Source organism: Schistocerca gregaria, chromosome 2 (genome assembly GCF_023897955.1).
Source record: "Schistocerca gregaria isolate iqSchGreg1 chromosome 2, iqSchGreg1.2, whole genome shotgun sequence".
Classification (NCBI taxonomy): Eukaryota; Metazoa; Arthropoda; class Insecta; order Orthoptera; family Acrididae; genus Schistocerca; species Schistocerca gregaria.
Window position 1 is genome coordinate 754,040,073 of NC_064921.1, and position 22,297 is coordinate 754,062,369.

The 22,297-nt window shown below is 43.1% G+C and overlaps 1 protein-coding gene across 1 annotated transcript in view; it reads left to right on the top strand.

Moving 5' to 3' along the window:
• The window catches only part of LOC126334938 (acyl-CoA Delta-9 desaturase), a 103,919-nt gene that overhangs the window by 69,560 nt on the left and 12,062 nt on the right, over positions 1-22,297 (top strand). Inside the window, exons 4-5 of the mRNA XM_049997679.1 lie at positions 587-792; positions 9,807-9,992. Of these exons, the coding sequence (XP_049853636.1) occupies positions 587-792; positions 9,807-9,992 (392 nt within the window). The remainder of the gene's footprint in view (positions 1-586; positions 793-9,806; positions 9,993-22,297) is intronic.

Sequence of the window (22,297 nt, forward strand, 5' to 3'; positions counted from 1 at the left end):
ACGTCAATGATATAGGTCTGTAGTTCGATGGATTACTCCTACTACCCTTCTTAAACACTGGCGCGACGTGCGCAATTTTCCAATTTGTAGGTACAGATCTACCGGTCCGCGAGCGGCTGTATATGATTGCTAAGTAGGGAGTTATAGTATCAGCGTAATCTGAAAGGAACCTAGTCGGTATACAATCTGCACCTGAAGACTTGCCCGTGTCAAGCGCTTTGACTTGCTTCGCATCCCCTAGGGTATCTACTTCTAAGAAACTCATGCTAGCAGCTGTTCGTGTTTCAAATTCTGGAATATTCCATTCGTATTTCCTGGTGAAGGAATTTCGGAAAACTGCGTTCAATAACTCCGCTTTAGCGGCACAGTCGTCAGTAACAGAACCATCGGCACTGCGCAGCGAAGGTATTGAATGCGTCTTGCGGCTTGTGCACTTTACATACGGCCAGAATTTCTTCGGATTTTCTACCAAATTTCGATACAATGTTTCGTTGTGGATTGCTTAGAAAACTGGACTCTATTGTGAAATAGAAAGGACCTTCCTCCTGGGGGCGTAAGTGACGTTGTGGGCCTCCACCTGTTGCAGGGCAGCATCTACACGTGGGTGCTGGAACACCGCCTGCACCACAAGTACCACGGCACTGACGACGACCCGTTCAACTACCGGCGCGGCTTTATGTTCTCGCACGTGACCAGCCGCCTGCTCAAGCCTCACCCACGCCTCCAGGAGGTCGCCGCCACCATCGACATGAGCGACATCGAGGCCGACTCCGTCGTCATGTTCCAGCACAGGTGCGCGCGACGCCCGTCCGCCGCACTGCTGTTGTCCTTCCGCCGATTGCGGCTGTTCGGATTAGAGATAGATGTTTTCGTTCCATTTATCCATTTGAGATTTTCAAGAACGTAGAACATGCTGTTGTTTTGGTCTTCAGTGCAAAAACTGTTTTGCTGCAGCTCTCCATGCCAGTCTATCCGGAGCAGGCCTTTTCATCTCCGCATATGCACTACAACCTGCACTTATTGGCACTTCCTTACCGTAATCAAGCCTTGGTCTCCCTCTGCAATTTTTAATCCACCCCCACCTCCAAATTTCTTCCAATACCAAACTGTTGACTCCTTGAAGCCTCGGAATGTGTCTATATCGACTGATACCTTCATTTCGTCAAGCTGTGCCATAAGCTTCTTTGCTCCCCAATTCTGTTCAGTACCTCCTCCTCATTTATTCATTCTATCCACCTAATCTGCAGCATTCTTCTGTAACACCACATTATCTTCTTGTCTTAACTCTTAACTATCCATATTTTACTTCCGTGCGACGCTACACTCCAGAGAAATACCTCCACAAATTACTTTCTACCACTTAAATGCCGGCCGTGGTGGCCAAGCAGTTCCAGGCGCTACAGTCTGGAACCGCGAGACCGCTATGGACGCAAGTTCGAATCCTGCCTCGGGCATGGACGTGTGTGGCGTCCTTAGGTTAGTTAGGTCTAAGTAGTTCTAAGTTCTAGGGGATTAATGACCACAGCAGTTAAGTCCCATAGAGCTCAGAGCCATTAGAACCATAGTTTGAACCACTTAAATTATTATTCGACATTAATACACTACTGGCCATTAAAACTGCTACACCACGAAGAAATGCAGATGATAAACGGGTATTCATTGGAAAACATATTATACTAGAACTGACATGTGATTACATTTTCACGCAATTTGGGTGCATAGATCCTGAGAAATCAGTACCCGGAACAACCACCTCTGGCCCTAATAACGGCCTTGATACGCCTGGGCATTGAGTCCAACAGAGCTTGGATAGCGTGTACAGGTACAGCTGCCCATGCAGCTTCAACACGATACCACAGTTCAAGAGTAGTGACTGGCGTATTGTCACGAGCCAGTTGCTCGGCCACCATTGACCAGACGTTTTCAGTTGTTGAGAGATCTGGAGAATGTGCTGGCCACGGCTGCAATAGAACATTTTCTGTATCAAGAAAGGCCCGTGCAGGACCTGCAACATGCGCTCGTGCACTATCCTGCTGAAATGTAGGGTTTCGCAGGGACCGAATGAAGGGTAGTGCCACAGGTCGTAACACATCTGAAATGTAACGTCCACTATTCAAAATGCAGTTAATGCGAACAATACGTGACCGAGACGTGTAATTAATGGCCACCCATACCATCACGCTGGGTGATACGCCAGTATGGCGATGACGAATATGCATTCACCGCGATGTCGTCAAACATGGAAGTGACCATCATGATGCTGTAAACAGAACCTGGATTTATCCGAAAATATGACGTTTGTCATTCGTGCACCCAGATTTATCTTTGAGTATACCATCGCAGGCGCTCCTGTCTGTGATGCAGCGTCAAGGGTAACCGCAGCCATGGTCTCCGAGCTGATAGTCCACGCTGCTGCAAATGTCGTCAAACTGTTAGTGCAAATGGTTGTTGTCTTGCAAACGTCCCCATCTGTTGACTCAGGGATCGAGACGTGACTGCACGATCCGTTACAGCCATGCGGATAAGATGCCTGTCATCTCGACTGCTAGTGATACGAGGCCGTTGGGACCCAGCACGGTGTTCCGTATTACTGAACCCTCCTGAACCCAACGATTGTCATTGGATCCCGACCAACGCGAGCAGCAATGTTGCGGTAGGCTACAAACCGACCTTTATCAAAGTCGGAAACGTGATGGTATGCATTTCTCCTCCTTACACGAGGCATCACAACAACGTTTCATCAGGCAACGCCGGTCAACTGCTGTTTGTATATGAGGAATCGGTTGGAAACTTTCCTCATGTCAGCACGATGTGGGTGTCGCCTCCGGCGCCAACCTTGTGCGAATGCTCGGAAAAGTTAATCATTTGCATGTCACAGCATCTTCTTCCTGTCGGTTAAATTTCGCGTCTGTATCACGTCATCTTCGTGCTGTAGCAATTTTAATGACCAGTAGTGTACATTTCTCTTCTTCAAAAATGCTGTTTTGCTGTTGCCATTCTGTATTTTATAGCCTCTTTATTTCAGCCATCGTAATTTATTTTACTACCTAAATACCAAACTGATCTACTACTTTACTACCCAAATGCGAAAGTGCTCTATTACTTTTAGTGTCTCATTCCTAAACCAATACCCTCAGCATCGACTGATTTAACTCGACTATATTCCATTACCTTTGTTGTACTTTTGTCGATGTTCGTCTTAACCCTTTGCAAAGTGCCTTCTGTTCCATTTAATTTCTCTTCCAAGCCCTTTGCAATCTGTGAAACAATTATAATGTCATCAGAAAACCTCAGAGTTTTTACTTCTTCCCTCCTGAACTTGAATTGCCTTTCAAAATTTCTCCTTTGTTTTCTTACTGTTTGCTCAATTCACAGATTGACAACAGTGCCTCAATCCCCTATCAGCTACTGCTTCTCTTTAATGTCCTTCGACTCTTATAATAACTGTAGCATGGTGTCTGTACAGGTCGTAGACAACCATTAGCTCTCAGTGTTTCTTCCCTGCTACCTTCCGAATTCGAAAGAGTGTATTCGAGTCAACATTGTAGAAAGCTTATCCTAAATCTACAAATGCTACAAACTTAGATTCGGTATTGCCCCGCATGTTCCAACACTTCTCTGAAACCCAAATCAGTTTACCCCGAGGTCTTATTGTATCAGACTTTGCATTCATCTGAAAATAACTCGTGTCTGTATTTTACGACTATTACTTATTATTCCAAATTATTTGCTAAATGCAAATATCATGACTTCAACTGCAAAGGGTATGGACGCATTACCCAACTGTGACATACGAAAAGAAACCTATGGTACAGCTTGACGAAATCAAGGGGTTGGTTGATGTAGGACACATTCCGAGGCTTCACGGAATCATCAGTTTGGTAATGGAGGGAATTTGGTAGGGGGGGGGGGGGCGGGAATTATAGAGGGTGACCAAGGCCTGTTTAAGGTAAGAAAGTGCCAATGAGTGTGGGTTGTAGTAGTTATGCAGAGATGAAAAAGCGTGCACCGGGACTCAAACCAAAATTTTCCACTTATCGCAAGGGATCGCCTTAACCCTTTCTGCTATCCATACACGCTTTCCAACCCGGTCCAAATCTCCGTATGTCACAGTTCACTTCCTTATATCGTAGTCTTATCTATGTCTCCCTTTAAGCTCGCAACATTACTCGATTTCCGCTTAAGGAGAATGACACTACCACAAGGAACCGAGACCACGTTTATTTCGTGCTCTCCGTCTCGTCTTACGATACTTACAAGTGATATGAAGATCAGTAGCTGTATGAAATATAGGGTCAGCCAAAATTATGTTAATTCACAAATGGCAGAAACAAATTATTAACTTTCTATCTATGTATAAACTAAATACATCGAATGTGTTAAATGATACACTGCAAGTGTCAAATACTCGCTAACTCAACCTGTCGGCCATCGCGTTCAGCACGTAAAAGCCAACGATTAACAGCAGCATTAAGCCTGTACACACATTTCACTGAGAACTGGTGATATCACACCCAATATACGGTTCTTTAGGTCACTGAAGTCGCGAACTTTCCTGCAGCAAACGCGCTACCAAGCGCCATAACCAGAAATCACGTGGCTTTAAGTCCTGCTTGCTGCATATTCGTAATTTCAGGTAAAATCTGACAGCATTCCACTTGCTTATGTTTCTGCGCCAATGTTGAAGTTGGGCGACTTGGATGTGGCACGGTCTCATCCTACGGTCCTGTTCCAAGGTGCGTCACAGTGTTTACTCAGGAATTCTTCTTTCCAAAATGTATCGCACGATTGATTTCGAAGGACTCTGCAGCACGGCTTCTTGTACAACAGCGATGTTTTGTTCACATCTACCTGCTCTTGAACGTCCTGCATTACTTTGATAGTTGTTAGCTACGGATCCAATATCCACAAATTTCTTGTACATGCGATACACTGTAAAATGGCTTGGTGGTTCATATGAAGATCGCATTCTAACGTTTTCATGAACAAGAGTCAGTGAACCGTTCATTTCCATCAAGCTTGCTGCAAATCTTCTTTGCTCCAGTGTAAATATTTCAGCCATTGTGTCAACAAAAAGCAGAAGAGATTGAAGACGTAACAATGATCAGTTGTGCGACGGCTAAAAACACAATATAATACATGTTACAACATATTTCCATAAATTATTTCTGCACTCTACGTGTTATGTCCATTTCAGTGTCAACATATTTTTGATTAGTCCTGTATTATCAGAATGAAATGTTCACTCTGCAGCGGAGTGTGCGCTGATATGAAACTTCCTCGCGGATTAAAACTGTGTGCCGAACCGAAACTCGAACTCAGGACCTTTGCCTATCGCGGGCAGTGCTCTACCGCCAGCGAAAGGTAAAGTTCCTGATTTCGAGTCTCGATTCAACACACAGTTTCAATCTGCCAGAAAGTTTCATATCAGGGTACACTCCGCTGCAGAGTGAAAATTTCATTCTGGAAACATCCCCCAGGCTGTGACTAAGGCATGTCTCCGCAATATCCTTTCTTCCTGGAGTGCTAGTTCTGCCAAGTTCGCAGAAGACCTTCTATGAAGTCTGGAAGGTAGGACACGAGGTACTGGCAGAAGTAAAGCTGTGAGGACGGGTCGTCAGTCATGCTTGGGTAGCTCAGTCGGTAGGGCGCTTGCCCGCGAAAGACAAAGGCTCTGAGCTCGAGTCTCGGTCCGGCACACCGTTTTAATCTGCCAGTACGTTTCATCCATGTATTATAACAAATTATTCGCTGAATGCGAATTTCGTGACTGACTGTCAAAAATATGTGTCGTAAACCTAGTTGGAGCATACTACGAAAAGAATGGTCTTGACTCCTTGGCCGGCCTGTGTGACCGAGCGGTTATAGGGGCTTCAGTCTGGAACTGCGTGACGGCTACGGTCGCAGGTTCGAATCCTGCGTCGGGCATGGATGCTTGTGATGTCCTTAGGTTAGTTAGGTTTAAGTAGTTCTAAGTTGTAGGGGGCAGATGACCTCAGATGTTAAGTCCCATAGTGCTCAGAGACATTTGAACCATTTGATTCCTTGTGGTGGTGGCGTTCTCCTTGAGCGGGACTCAAGTAATGTTGCGAGCTTAAAGAGAGACGTACATTAGATTACGATATACGGAAGTTCACAGTGACGTATGGAGGTTGGGATTGGCCTAGGAAACGCGCAAGGCCAGCCGAAATAGTTCAGGCTAACACTTGCCGTAAGTTGGAAATCTAGCCTACTGCATAACCCACGAAACTGTTTTGCTATGGTATGATCTCCCATGAACCTCAATAATTCTGACGGACTTTCAGGGACCTTATTTCGATTTTGATCTTGTATTGTCCTGTCAAATTTGCTCGCCGTATCGTATCTCCTGTTTCATTTTCTTGTATTTCCTCTTCTCTCTCAATAATATGATCTTCAAGTTTGTTTCCTGTGAATAGCTCTAATAGATGTATTCCTTCCACCTTCAAGCCTTCCCTTCTTTGTATAGTACTGGCTTGCCATCTGAATATTGATATTCATGCAGCTGTTTCTCTTTTCTCTAAAGGTCTGCTTATTTTTCCAGTGGGTGAATCTATGTTGCCCCTAGTCATGTAAGCCGGCCGGAGTGGCCAAGCGGTTCTAGGCGCTACAGTCTGGAACCGCGCGTCCGCTACGGCCGCAGATTCGAATCGTGCCTTGGGCATGGATATGTGTGATGTCCTTAGGATAGTTAGATTTAAGTAGTTCCAAGTTCTAGGGGACTGATGACCACAGCAGTTAAGTCCCATAGTGCTCAGAGCCTAGTCATGTAAGCTTCTATAGATTTGCATTTCTCCTATAGCCATTCTTGATTTGCTGTCGTGCCCTTTCTGTCAATCTCAGTTTTGCGATGTCTGTATTCTCTTTTGCCTGCATCATTTGCTGCCCTTTTCCGTTCTCTCCTTTCATTAATTACATTCAGTACTTCTTGCGTCATCCAAGAATTTCTACTGGGCTTTGTCTTTTTACCTATTTGATCCTCTGCTGCCTTCACCATACCACCCCTCAAAGTAGGCAATTTATCTTATATATATGTTTCCCCTGTTTCAATCAATTGTTACCTAATACTCCCTTTTAAATTGTCGGCAATCTCCGTTTCTATTAATTTATCCAGGTTCCATCTCATTATTTTCCTACATTTCTGGAATTTACTCCGTTTTAATCTGAAGCTCATAAACAATAAATTATCATCATCTGCCACTAGTAATGTTTTTCAATTTAAAATTTGGTTTCTGAAACTCTGATTGATCATTATACTTCCTATTCTAAACCTTCCTGTGTCTCCAGGTCTCTTCCATTTAGAGCCTACTTTCATGATTATTAAATCAGCTATATGAAAATATTAGAGTGTTCTCAGTGCAAAATTATTTGTACCAGGCGATGTCCTCTTTCATTCTTTCTCCCTAGTCCCTGTTTATCGATTATTTTTCTTCTCTTCCTTTGCTTATTGTCGAATTAAGTCCTCTGTTACAATTAAAGTATTGCCTCCCTTAACTGTCTGAATAATATGTTTTATCTCATAATACATTCTTTCAATATCTTCGTGATGTGCTAAGTTAGTAAACACATAAGCTTGTATTATTTTAGTAGGTTTAACTTGGTGTCTACTTTTACTACGCTAATGCGTTTACTATGCTATTCATATTAGCTCATCTGAATTCCTATATTCGTATTCATTACTAGACTTTCTCTACAGTTTCTCTGTTTCATTTTATGTTAATCAACCAGTACTCACATGCCCATAAGTTGTAGTTTTCCTACCACCACACTTCATTAACTCCCACTATGTCTAATTTGAGCCTACCGATTTTGCTTTTTATATTTCCTAAATTATCTTCACGAATAAGAGATTTAACATTCCATGCTCCGACACGCAAAACCCCAGTTTTGTTTTCCCTGATAACATTATTTGAGCTACTGTCTCGCCAAGGATGCGAACGAGAGATTATTTTAATATCGTAATATTTTCCCCATATTTCATATATAAAGCCGGTAGTTTCCCCTTGCTTTCAGCCATGCGTAGTTGCAAGCAAGAACATGCTGGATAATGTTACAATATCAAATGAGATTAATCATCCAGACTGCTGCCTCTGCAACTACTTGGAAGGCTGCTGCTCCTCCTCAGTAACTACGTAGTCTGGCCTCTCCACTGGTAAGTCTTCATTGCGGCCGCACCTAAGATACGGCCTATTTATCCAAGGCTGTCTGGAACTCGACTGCGTCTTGAACTGTTCTCTGTCTGGAACTCTCCCTTGTTTGATGTATGAGGACCTCTGTATACGACATTCGGAGCTGTTTGCTTAAGAATGGTACATGAGTGCATCGCTTTTTAACTCCAATTTGCAATCAGTGGGCGTGAAATCAGTAATTTCCCAATGTGTGTGACCTTTTAATGGACTGAGCGGCTTGCACTGTACATATCCACCTAAGTCGCAAAGCTTACAGATGATATTCATACTTAGACGACGTTTCTTTTTTTCTGGCAACCCTTATGATTACGATCATTACAGTGATGATGATGATGATGAAGATGGTGGTATTGGCGAATTTCTTCAAGCTCTTATTTACAACGTGATTTTCTGCCGGATGTCTATTGGAATTTACAATAATCCTTTAGTCATGTACAAAGATAACTAACTCGGCTTGCTGCGCGTTTGCTGGAAGGTCATTTTCGTACAATTGAAAGAGTAGTAGAGCTTGAATTGAACCTCGTGGAATTCTGTTAATTTCTCCAAATAGAGAAATATCTGCCTTGTCTACATTTTTATAATTATATAGCACAACTTTCTGCATTCCTTCTGTCTTATGCGACGTTAGTTGTAGTTAGTTATGTTCCATAGAACGGTACTTTTATCGAAAGGAAGTGGAACTGGTCCGTTTACAGCATATGTACACGTGGTTACTGTTATCGTTTATGCACATATTACTATTTTTAGTCCTACTCATGCAACTATCCTTTTTCTGGCTACCAGTTTTTATGTGGGACTTTGTCAGTGGGATAGGAGGAGTTGTCCAGGATAAATCATTTTAAATTAGTTTTAAAAATTGCTTCGATAGCTGTCAGATTTTTATGTTATTGGGCAAATCATCAAAAATTTTTGTTGCTGCATATTACACTCCTTTCTGGGCCACTGACAGCTTCAACAAAAGATAATAAATGTCATTTTTCCTTCTAATGTTGTAGGTATGGACAACACTAATCTTCTCAAATTGTGATGGATCTTGCATAGATTCGAAAGAGCGTGTCAATTCATGTTGCGACGTGCGAACGCGTGTATTGCATCTCAAGGAGGTCACTTTGGACATCCGTTGTGATGTGGATGCTATGCAAGTTTTCACTGTGCTCTGGGACGATTTGTTGTTCTCGCACATACACCGTCCGTTTCCAGACAAATGTTCATAGGACCTAGTTTCTTCCATTTCCAACCAGGAATTCTTCTCTGCAGTTTGATGGTTTCATTAATGGTCACCATGTGTAGGGGATTGGAGTGGACACAAAATTGAGCCCTGTGGGATTCCCTTTGTGACTTTTTTTCTCCCGCCCCTAGTCACTAAAATTTCTACCTTTCCGATATTGTCTGAATTAGTCAACATTACATTTTACATCCTGTTTGTAAAGAATTATTCAAACCAGCTGTTCCATAAAACCATTGGCTCCATAAAACTTGAGTTTTTCTATGAGAGTACTTTATCTACACACAAGCAAACGCCTTGAAAGGCGAAGACAGTTCGCTGTATGAATAGCGACTGTGGGAGGAGAAGTGTTGTTCGTGGACGGGACGGCGCAGGTACTGGGCGCCGCTGACGCTGCTGCTGGGGGTGGCGCTGCCGCTGTGGCTGCCGCTGCTGGTGTGGGAGGACGTGCCGCTGCCCGCCACCGTCATCACGGTGATGCTGCGGCTCGCCATCCTCTGGCACGTCGCCGGCCTCATCAACAGCGGCGAGCAGATCTGGTCACTCTCCGTCAAGAACAAGTGAGTCCTGCCTGCCTCTTACCACACGCTCTTCAAATTTTGTCAAAAATTATTAAAAAAACGATTTTTCAAAAATATGCTTATTTTGTAGCGCACATCTTCCTGAATAATTTGATGTATAAAACATATATATTTGAGGAGTCATAAGGTACGTAAACTGGTCTTAAGTGTATGAAGGTGCAGCGCCACACCCTCTGCACAGCATTCTCCTGTCATACCTAAGTGTATTTCGCTCTGTAGAATTCGAATGCAATATTTGTGCCAAAGATAGTCATACGTGAAACAAAGGACTGTCGATATCGATACTTTCTCTGCTGCTATCGACATGCATTGTTTTGATCGCTGGTTTTGTTTGTTCTATGTTTTGAAAGGTGTGCAGTGCTGTGCTGTGGTCTTGGACACAACTTTAACTTTACTGTGTTGTTTTGTGTTCGTTTGTGGCATATTATCGCACAGGATGCCTAGAATTCGTTGCTTCAACCGTAAACAACGTCACCACGGCAACAGATACACAGTAAAGGGTGTTACACCAGTGGCTCAAGACTGCTACCTCTCAGAGCCAGTAAACAATTCACCACCGAGTGATTCTAGAAGGTAACTTGTTTTTGGTGCTAATGAAAATGGAGGCTGTGAATCCGAAGGTTCATGTAATATTATTGTTGATGCTAACATACTGTCACAATTAATATTGGACAATGTTATGTGCAAGCACTGCTTTGGTGTTCAGTGTGTTTCTTTGCTGGCAGATAAGAGTGCCAGGAAAGGCCTTGCCAAAAACCGTTTTTGTGGGAATAAATGCACTTGCTATTGGTGTTTATGATGCAGTTCATGTTTTAATGACGGTGTGCAAAGCAGGAAATATTTATTAGAGAAAAAGGGAACTAAGTCCAGAGTGAACTGTATCAAAGCTTTGTATGCGATAGACAGAGAGTGTGTAGTGAAAGCAGATAAATCATTTTTGGAGGTCATAAAATCAAGAAGAGTGCATCATAGGAATGTGAAGAGGAAGGAAATTGATATTGAAAACGAAAAAGTACCTGCTTATGGTACTGGACAGTTCTAAAGTTATGGCAAATACAAGCAGAAACTTTAATGGCCATTTTCCGCAAAACACAATTTTCTGTAATTAGGTACATGTAGCATCCAAAATAAATATCCTATTACTATCAAACTTGGTATGCTTATTAAACACAAACTCCTTAATGCAAAACTCTAGAATTTTCTAAATCTGTTAGAAATGGTGGTAATAATTGGGATAATTAACTATAAAATTTGCGCTTTTTCTAAACATGAAGTTTAAAATATAATAACTCAGTCGTTTTTTCATAAATTAAATAAATTCTAGAGTTTCATACTCCTTTAAGTATGATTTGCATGCTGTGGAAAATTCATTGAGGAATCTCTCTTACTTATGAAGAAAAGGAATGTAAGGATGTAGAGGCTTATCTCACTAGGGGTAAAATAGATACTGCCTATGGGAAAATTAAAGAATCCTTTGGTGAAAAGAGAACCACTTGTATGAATATCAAGAGCTCATATGGAAACCCAGTTCTAAGCAAAGAAGGGAAAGCAGGTGGAAGGAGTATATAGAGGGTCTATACAAGGGCGATTTACTTGAGGGAAATGTTATAGATATGGAAGAGAATGTAGATGAAGATGAAATGGGAGATATGATACTGCGTGAAGAGTTTGATAGAGCACTGAAAGACCTAAGTCGAAACAACGCTCCGAGAGTAGATAAAATTCCATTAGAACTACTGACATCGTTGGGAGAGCCAGTTCTGACAAAACTCTACCATCTGGTTAGCAAGACTTCAAGAAGAATATAATAATTCCAACCCCAAAGAAAGCAGGCGTTGACAGATGTGAAAATTACCGAACTACCAGTTTAAGAAGTCATGGCTGAAAAATACTAACGCAAATTCTTTACAGACGAATGGAAAAACTGGTAGAAGCTGACCTTGGGGAAGATCAGTTTCGATTCCGTAGAAATACTGGAACACGTGAGGCAATACTGACCTTACGACTTATCCTAGAAGAAAGATTAAGGAAAGGCAAACCTACGTTTCTAGCAGTTGTAGACTTAGAGAAAGCTTTTGACAATGTTGACTGGAAAACTCTCTTTCAAATTCTGAAGGTGGCAGGGATAAAATACAGAGAGCGAAAGTCTATTTGCAATTTGTACAGAAACCAGATGGCAGTTATAAGGGTCGAGGGACATGAAAGGGAAGCAGTGGTTGGGAAGGGAGTGAGACAGGGTTGTAGCCTGTCCCCGATGTTATTCAATCTGTATATTGAGCAAGCAGTAAAGGAAACAAAAGAAAAATTTGGAGTAGGTATTAAAATACATGGAGAAAAAATAAAGACTTTAAGGTTCGCCGATGACATTGTAATTCTGTCGGAGAGAGCAAAGGACTTGGAAGAGCAGTTGAACGGAATGGACAGTGTCTTGAAAGGAGGATATAAGATGAACATCAACAAAAGCAAAACGAGGATAATGGAATGTAGTCGAATTAAATCAGGTGATGCTGAGGGAATTAGATTAGGAAATGAGACACTTAAAGTAGTAAAGGAGTTTTCCTATTTGGGGAGCAAAATAACTGATGATGGTCGAAGTAGAGAAGATATAAAATGTAGACTGGCAATAGCAAGGAAAGCGTTTCTGAAAAAGAGAAATTTGTTAACATCGAGTATAGATTTAAGTGTCAGGAAGTCGTTTCTGAAAGTTTTTGTATGGAGTGTGGCCTTGTATGGAAGTGAAACATGGAGGATAAATAGCTTGGACAAGAAGAGAATAGAAGCTTTCGAAATGTGGTGCTACAGAAGAATGCTGAAGATTAGATGGGTAGAACACATAACTAATGAGGAGGTACTGAATAGGATTGGGGAGAAGAGGAGTTTGTGGCACAACTTGACTAGAAGAAGGGATCGGTTGGTAGGACATGTTCTGAGGCATCAAGGGATCGCCAATTTGGTATTAGAGGGCAGCGTGGAGGGTAAAAATCGTAGAGGGAGACCAAGAGATGAATACACTAAACAGATTCAGAATGATGTAGGCTGCAGTAGGTACTGGGAGATGAACAAGCTTGCACAGTATAGAGTAGCATGGAGAGCTACATCTCAGGACTGAAGACCACAACAACAACAACAACAACAACAATGAAGAAAAGTGTACCTAAAGCAGTTAATGCAGCCAATGGTAACGGAAAAAATGGTCGAATTTCACATATAAAACAAATTGCTTTTGTTATGTTTTTCAACGTCCACTGCTATCAGTGTGAATCCTGAATACTTCTTGGTCACGCTGACAAATTTGTATGAGTTTATTTGTAAAAGTATAGACAGTGGAAATTACAATGTCCTGTGATGCCTCTCCTACTATAAGTCGGCCCGTTTTGACGTCCTACCCCCCTGAACACTTCGGAGACCGGCAGCTTAGAAGAATATCGGGCCTTGGAAACTTGTTATTTATGCCAATATTTTAAGCTTTACTATCAGATATGTAACTGACGAATCCTAAAGAGTAATACTTACTAGTACTAAAAAAATACCAAACTTCAAGATTTCTTCCATTTACCCCTCCAAAATTTCTTGCTGGCTCAAAAAACATGATTTGTGATTTGTTTGTAGCAGAGTCACGGCAAATTGCGAAACCTAATGAGTACACGCACGACATCATCCTACTGACATCAAACAAGTCACGTGGATAAAAGTCAAAGAAACGATCTCTTAATTGAAAACCATATGTTCCCAAGCAAAAAAATTGCATTTCGTATGTGACCTATCGCCCCTCAACATTCAAACTTTCATGTCTTTGTAGCAGTGATTCACCTCTTCTCGTTGTAGCACTCCCTCCCCCCACCCCCCTCTCCCACCCTGCGAGAAGCTACCCAAAATCTCTGAGAATATCCCCTCAAAAATTATAAAATTATGAAACTTACCTTACATCTTAATTTCCACCGTCATCTGTAAAGCAGTCCCTCGCGCTTGTATACAACACTTCTAGCGTTTTTCCCACTGTTGTTTGCAGTCAGTGCTTAATTTCTAAAAATTTTCATGCCGTAGCTCACTCCTTCAACCACCCCCACATGCCTTGTAATTAATGTAATATCTTCTATAAATCCATTTCCATTGTGGGAAAACGTATATTGACCAAACAGTCCGCATCGTTCAAAACAGATTTGTTGAACATTGTCACCACACACGATTTCTACAACCCAATAAAACTGCGGTAGTCGAGCACTCTCTCGCCGAGAGACACAGTGATATATGACAAGAAACTGGTAGTTGCTCCTGTGTTTCATAGTTGCTCGTGTGTCTCACATATGGGACTCTGTATTAAGGGAATCAACTGAAATTAGACTGACAGATATTTTTGTAAATGGAGACAAGGGCTACTCTTCAAGTAAAATGTTGAATCTCGTTTTATCTGATATTAGAAAACGACGGTCTTTGACTCGACTGGCAGGATCGCGATGTTGTGACACAAATACTCGGTAGCGAATTATCGTTTTTGCGCATTTACCACCGACGTGCTTTACTTTCACTTTGTGTTAGGTGGCAGCAGGATGATTTTTGGCGCACGCACCGTTGGTTTCCCGCGGCGTATAAAAGTACCACCCAACTCCGCTTGTGCTCTGACTCTCGTCTCAGAGATAAGCCACTCTTGGTGGTAGAAAATTTTCACTACCAATATTTGGCCGGCAAGAGAAAGAGAGGTGGTAAGGTAAAATTTCTGATCACTAGTCTTTGCACTAGCGTCTCCGCAGTTTACAAGAGACACAACTTCGAAAGACGAAAACCGAATTTCTAATACCATTTTCTGTTGTCATGTTTACATATTAAAGGCTGAAGCTGTTTTTCTAGACCGGTCAAACATCAGTTTTTCCAGCGTCAGTTGTTTTAAAAAAATGGCATCAGGTAATCAGCTGCTGCGGCTTCTGATTTAGCCAGCACAATGACTGTCTCTTTTCAATCAAACGTATCAGATGTAGGCAATTTCATGCTCAGTCTAATATTTCTATTTCTTTTAACTGCACAAAATGTCACTCCTTCCAGATTAGCCAAAACATTTTAAAAACAAAATGTAACCTAACAACACAAGCACGTTTCAAAAACAGTTGTGTATTCTCATGGCAGCGAAAGTCGATTGTCGGAGTTGTAATGTTATCTCCAAAAAAATAAATAAAAAAAAAAAGAGGACTGGACTTTGAATTGAAACGCTAGTGATGCATTCTTCCGAAAACTATTTGTTCGAAGTCGAAATACATTACTGTGACCACAGTTAGAGTAGAACAACGAAAGATATCATAATATAAAATCTGTTCTAAATGACATATCCAGTTCATTGCTAACAATAAGTAAGACTTATTATCTTACCTGCTTACATAGTCATCATGTTCAGAGCCTTTGTTCATTAGCAGATATATTTGCAGATATATTTTCCGACGGAGGAGAAGTGTAATGCGATAAAATATTTTGCATTAAATTATAAAAACATTAACCGGACTTCATGAAATAAAATGTAGACTGTATGGTTCTACTTTCGTCACGTGCAGTCAGCACATAAAGACGTGCGAATCGACATGTCTCCAAGCCAGTCACTTCAAACGTAATTAGAGCTGAAGCATTTAAAAGAAGCTATACATACACTACTGGCCATTACAATTTTTACACCAAGGAGAAATGCAGATGATAAACGCTTATTCATTGGACAAATATATTATACTAGAACTGACATGTGATTACATTTTCACAAAATTTGGGTGCATAGATCCTCAGAAATCAGTACCCAGAACAACCACCTCTGGCCGTAATAACGGCCTTGATACGCCTGGGCATTGAGTCAAACAGAGCTTGGATGGCGTGTACAGGTACACATGCCCATGCAGCTTCAACACGATAGCACAGTTCATCAGAAATAGTGACTGCCGTATTGTGATGAGCCAGTTGCTCGGCCACCATTGACCAGACCTTTTAAGTTGGTAAGAAATCTGGATAATGTGCTGGCCACGGCAGCAGTCGAACATTTTCTGTATCCAAAACGGTCCGTACAGGAGCTGCAACTTGCGGTCGTGCATTATCCTGCTGAAATGTAAGGTTTCACAGGGATCGAATGAAGGGTAGAGCCACAGGTCGTAACACATCTGAAATGTAACGTCCACTTTTCAAAGGGCCGTCAATGCGAACAAGATGTGACCGAAACGTGCAACCATTGGCACACCATACCATCACGCCGGGTGATACGCCAATATGGCGATGACGAATACGCACTTCCAATGTGCGTTCACCGCGATGCCGCCAAATACGGATACGACCGTAATGATGCTGTAAACAGGACCTGCATTCATCCGAAAAAAAAATGACATTTTGCCATTCGTGCACCCAGGTTCGTCTTTGTGTACGCCATCGCAGGCGCTCCTGTCTATGATGCAGCGTCAAGGGTAACCGCAGCCGTGGTCTCCGAGCTGATAGTCCATGCTGCTGCAAACGTCGTCGAACTGTTCGTGCAGATGGTTGTTGTCTTGCAAACGTCCCCATCTGTTGACTCACGGATCGAGACGTGGCTGCACGATCCGTTACAGCCATGCGGATAATATGCCTGTCATCTCGACTGCTAGTGATACGAGACCGTTGGAATCCAGCACGGCGTTCCGTATTACCCTCCTGAACCCACCGATTCCATACTCTGCTAACAGTAATTGGATCTCGACCAACGCGAGCAGCAATGTCGCGATACGATACACCGCAATCGCAATAGGCTACGATCCGACCGTTATCAAAGTGGGAAACGTGATGGTATGCATTTTTCCTCCTTACACGAGGCATCACAACAACGTTTCACCAGGCAAAACCGGTCAACTGCTGTTTGTGTATGAGAAATCGGTTGGAAACTTCCCTCGTGTCAGCACGTTGTAGGTGTCGCTACCGGCGCCAATCTTGTGTGAATAGTCTGAAAAGCTAATCATTTGCATATCACCGCATCTTCTTCCTGTCGGTCAAATTTCGCGTCTGTAGCTCGTCATCTTCGTGATGTAGCACTTTTAATGGCCAGTAGTGTATTATTAATAAAGGATAGTGGCATCACTTCCAATGAATAAATCATTTATGATGTTAAAGACAAATGTTAGTATTCATAATTTACAACGCCCAAATAAAATGCCGTGCTTACAGTATGGAAGATGACAGACAACAGGTAGATTCTAGGATTTTTACGGCTGAACACCGTAATTCATCTCAAAAATTGTACGCGTTGACAATATTACATGAAACATGGAATTCCTGTTTTAAATAAAATACATTAATTTATAAAACGTGGAAATCAAGCACCTAGAAACGCATTCGCAGAATTGATATTGGAGTGTTTACACGACCGACCTGAAACAGCATTGGGAAACTAATTTACGAAATCCGGTTTTGGGAGCCCTATGTAAACATAGTGATTGTGATTTTCACATGAAAAAGAAAAAACAGTGCAAGTTGCATTAGGTCTGGTACTAATCTGCACATGGCCAATCTAGAATTCTTGAACGTTGTACTGAACTGAAATATACTTAGAATTTTAAGTAACACATTCAAAAATGGTTCAAATGGCTCTGAACACTATGGGACTCAACATCTGAGGTCATCAGTCCCCTAGACTTAGAACTACTTAAAGCTAACTAGCCTAAGGACATCACACACATCCATGCCCGAGGTAGGATTCGAACCTGCGACAGTAGCAGCAGCGTGTTCCGGACTGAAGCGCCTAGAACCGCTCGTCTACAACGGCCGGCATTGACGCACTGATGTATTCGTTAGCAGAATATATAGAGACGTCTATTTTGAATTCCGCGGGAAGTGATTAGTCGTTTGGGCCTGGGTGATTTCTTCATTTGAAGCTACGAGGTACGCTGTAGCGGTTTGCACTGAAGCTTAGTTAGAAAAATTCGTGATGTAGAACTGAAAGTAGTTTACGCCAAAGTAAATTACTCGTACAGGGGTCGCGGCAAGCGGCCCACTGTAGACGGCGATGCAGGATTCCTGCGTCTGCTCCCCAGTAACTCGTTCCTTGATAATGGGACTCTATCGGTACGCACGCGAGAGTATGTGGTGCCTAGTACGTTCCAAAACGCCGCGCATAGAAACGTGATTTTTCTGGGATTCATACTTTGAGTTCTATTGGTGATACAAAGGTAGGGGTAAGTGTATCGCATAGCCCTTGTGCTAGGGACCATTTTTATACCCAACAAAAGGATCGTTTTGCTGTAACTATCCTGCGATACACGGTCAGAATATAAATATTACATATTTCCTCCAGCTTAGTGAAATGAAGCATATCGGCTGGTTCTTTTTGCATCATGTGTGCTCTATGGTGCGTCTTAAGGGGTTTATGGAGGCACCATTTGGTTCATGGGCTGCTCCTGAAAAATCCTGAAAAACATGGTTTTTGGGTGCCAATCCGAGCCGCGGATTCAAAGACGGATATGAACAACAAATGTCTGAAATGTTTACGATATATTCCTAAGATCCCGATCTCGAACTACCTTGAATATTTTCTCGATATATTTCTCTGTTTTCGTGGTACAATGGTTCAAAGTCACCCTTATTGTATACGTAAAATACGCACCCAAAATCCGATCTGAGGCAAAAATGTAGTTTAATAATTGACTTAGCACAGAATAATGTGTTGTGAAGTATCTCCACTATCATCATAAGGGTTCTGGGAGCCCCCTGTTGTAGTACTGAAGGGCGATGCGCGAGGGAAAAATGACTGTCTGAACGCCTCAGTACGAGCTCTCATTTCCCTTATCTTTCAATCGTGATCATAGCGCGATTTGAAAGTTGGTGGCAATAATACACTCCTGGAAATGGAAAAAAGAACACATTGACACCGGTGTGTCAGACCAACCATACTTGCTCCGGACACTGCGAGAGGGCTGTACAAGCAATGATCACACGCACGGCACAGCGGACACACCAGGATCCGCGGTGTTGGCCGTCGAATGGCGCTAGCTGCGCAGCATTTGTGCACCGCCGCCGTCAGTGTCAGCCAGTTTGCCGAGGCATACGGAGCTCCATCGCAGTCTTTAACACTGGTAGCATGCCGCGACAGCGTGGACGTGAACCGTATGTGCAGTTGACGGACTTTGAGCGAGGGCGTATAGTGGGCATGCGGGAGGCCGGGTGGACGTACCGCCGAATTGCTCAACACGTGGGGCGTGAGGTCTCCACAGTACATCGATGTTGTCGCCAGTGGTCGGCGGAAGGTGCACGTGCCCGTCGACCTGGGACCGGACCGCAGCGGCGCACGGATGCACACCAAGACCGTAGGATCCTACGCAGTGCCGTAGGGGACCGCACCGCCACTTCCCAGAAAATTAGGGACACTGTTGCTCCTGGGGTATCGGCGAGGACCATTCGCAACCGTCTCCATGAAGCTGGGCTACGGTCCCGCACACCGTTAGGCCGTCTTCCGCTCACGCCCCAACATCGTGCAGCCCGCCTCCAGTGGTGTCGCGACAGGCATGAATGGAGGGACGAATGGAGACGTGTCGTCTTCAGCGATGAGAGTCGCTTCTGCCTCGGTGCCAATGATGGTCGTATGCGTGTTTGGCGCCGTGCAGGTGAGCGCCACAATCAGGACTGCATACGACCGAGGCACACAGGGCCAACACCCGGCATCATGGTGTGGGGAGCGATCTCTTACACTGGCCGTACACCTCTGGTGATGGTCGAAGGGACACTGAATAGTGCACAGTACATCCAAACCGTCATCGAACCCATCGTTCTACCATTCCTAGACCGGCAAGGGAACTTGCTGTTCCAACAGGACAATGCACGTGCGCATGTATCCCGTGCCACCCAACGTGCTCTAGAAGGTGTAAGTCAACTACCCTGGCCAGCAAGATCTCCGGATCTGTCCCCCATTGAGCATGTTTGGGACTGGATGAAGCGCCGTCTCACGCGGTCTGCACGTACAGCACGAACGCTGGTCCAACTGAGGCGCCAGGTGGAAATGGCATGGCAAGCCGTTCCACAGGACTACATCCAGCATCTCTACGATCGTCTCCATGGGAGAATAGCAGCCTGCATTGCTGCGAAAGGTGGATATACACTGTACTAGTGCCGACATTGTGCATGCTCTGTTGCCTGTGTCTATGTGCCTGTGGTTCTGTCAGTGTGATCATGTGATGTATCTGACCCCAGGAACGTGTCAATAAAGTTTCCCCTTCATGGGACAATGAATTCACGGTGTTCTTATTTCAATTTCCAGGAGTGTATATGCTCTACATCCTCGGTGAAGATCGGATTTCGGAATTTAGTGAGCAGCCCCTTCTGTTTAGCGCGCCGTCTGTCTGAAATGTGTCCCACTTCAAACTTTCTATGAGATTTGTAACGCTCTCGCGATGGCTAAATGTACCACTCACGAATCTTGCCGCTCTTCTTTGGCCCTTCTCACTCTCTTGAATCAGACCCAACTGGTAAGGGTCCCATACAGACAAACAATACTCCAAGACTGGACGAACTGACGTATTGTAAGCTATTTCCTTTGTTGAAGGACTGCATCGCTTCAGGATTCTATCAATAAACCGCAATCTAGAGTTCGCCTTACCCGTTTCTCGTGTAATCTGATAATTCCACTTGAGATCATTTCGAATAGCCACACTCAGATTCTTGATGAACGTTACCACTTGCAAAGACTGGGCATTTATTTTGTACTCGTTCGTTTTGGGGATTTTCGCCTTGTTATACGCAGTAGGTTACACTTACTAATATTGAAAGATAACTGCCAGTCATTACACCACTCATTTATTTTCTGCAAATCCTCATTGATTTGTTCATAACTTTCGTATGATACTGCTTTCCTGTAGACTACAGCATCATCGGCAAACAGTCTAAGGCCGCTGTCAATACCATCAACCAGATCGTTTATGTAAGTAGTAAAAAGCAGAGGACCTATTACGCTACCCTGGGGCACACCTGAAGTTAAGCTTGTTTCTGTTGAAGTCACCCCGTTCACGACAACATACTGCTCCGTGTCTGGTAGAAAACTTTCTATCCAACCGCATATGTCATCGGATAGACCGTAAGCGCGCACTTTTTGTAGCAAGCGACAGTGTCTAACTGAGTCGAACGCCTTTCGAAAGTCAAGAAATATGGCATCATCCTGGGAGCCGGTGTCTAGAGCCTGTTGCATATCATGCACAAAGAGGGCCAGCTGTGTCTCGCATGACCGATGTTTCCTAAAACCGCGCTGGTTTCTGCAGATGAGCTTCCCAGAGTATTGAAAGGTCATTATGTCTGAACACAAAATATGTTCTATGATTGTACAACAAATCAATGTCAGTGAAATTGGCCGGTAATTATGTGCATCCGATTGTCTACCCTTTTTATAGATTGCTATGACCTGGGCCTTCCTCCAGTCCCGTGGAACCTTCCGCCTTTCCAATGATCTCTGATAGATGGTGGATAAGAATGGTGCTATATTTGTAGCATAGTCAACATAATATAATCTTACGGGGATACCGTCTGGGCCAGATGCCTTCCTGGCGTCTAAGGATCTTAACTGTTTTTCAATCCCAAATACTCTAAACACTATGTGAGCCTTCCTTTCGTTTGTTCGATAATTGAAAGGGGGAATGTTGCTGCAGTCCTCTATCGCAAGCGAGTTTTTGAAAGCTAGGTGTAGAATTTCGGCCTTCTTCTGTTTATCATCATCAGTTACATAGCCCGTACTGTCAGCAAGAGAAGGTATTGAATTATTTGTAGCGTTCATAGATTTTACGTACGGCCAAAATTTTTTGGGGTTATTTTTAGAATATGCGGATAAAATATTGCTTTCAAATTCGTTAAAAGAATCTCTCATTGTCCTTCTGACAGCTGCTTTCATTTCGCGTAATTTCTGTTTGTCAGCGGGGCAGTGACTACGTTGCATGTTATTTCATTTAGATATGAGTAAAATATCAAAATTTTACTAATCATTACCTTCTGAAAGGGGGTCAAAGAAGGGAATCAGTGGAAAGATGTTCCGATAGGAGCGAATATGCTCCTGTTTGAAAGACTCTGACTGAAAGGTGGTGTACCGGGTGCCTCATTCAATCTTCCTCAGCACTTACAAACATTTTCCCCAAAATTTTGGCATGCGAATGTATTCTCCATTTCATACGCCGAGACGAAAGGAGACAGTAGGAACAGGAAAGAGGCATAAACGTAATAAACACTGAGAGATAGTAGACAGTGGTTGCGGTATAGAAAGAGTGTAGGGGACAATGACTGTGTTAGAAAAAGAGAGGGACACAGTGGCATTGGAACGTAGTTGACAG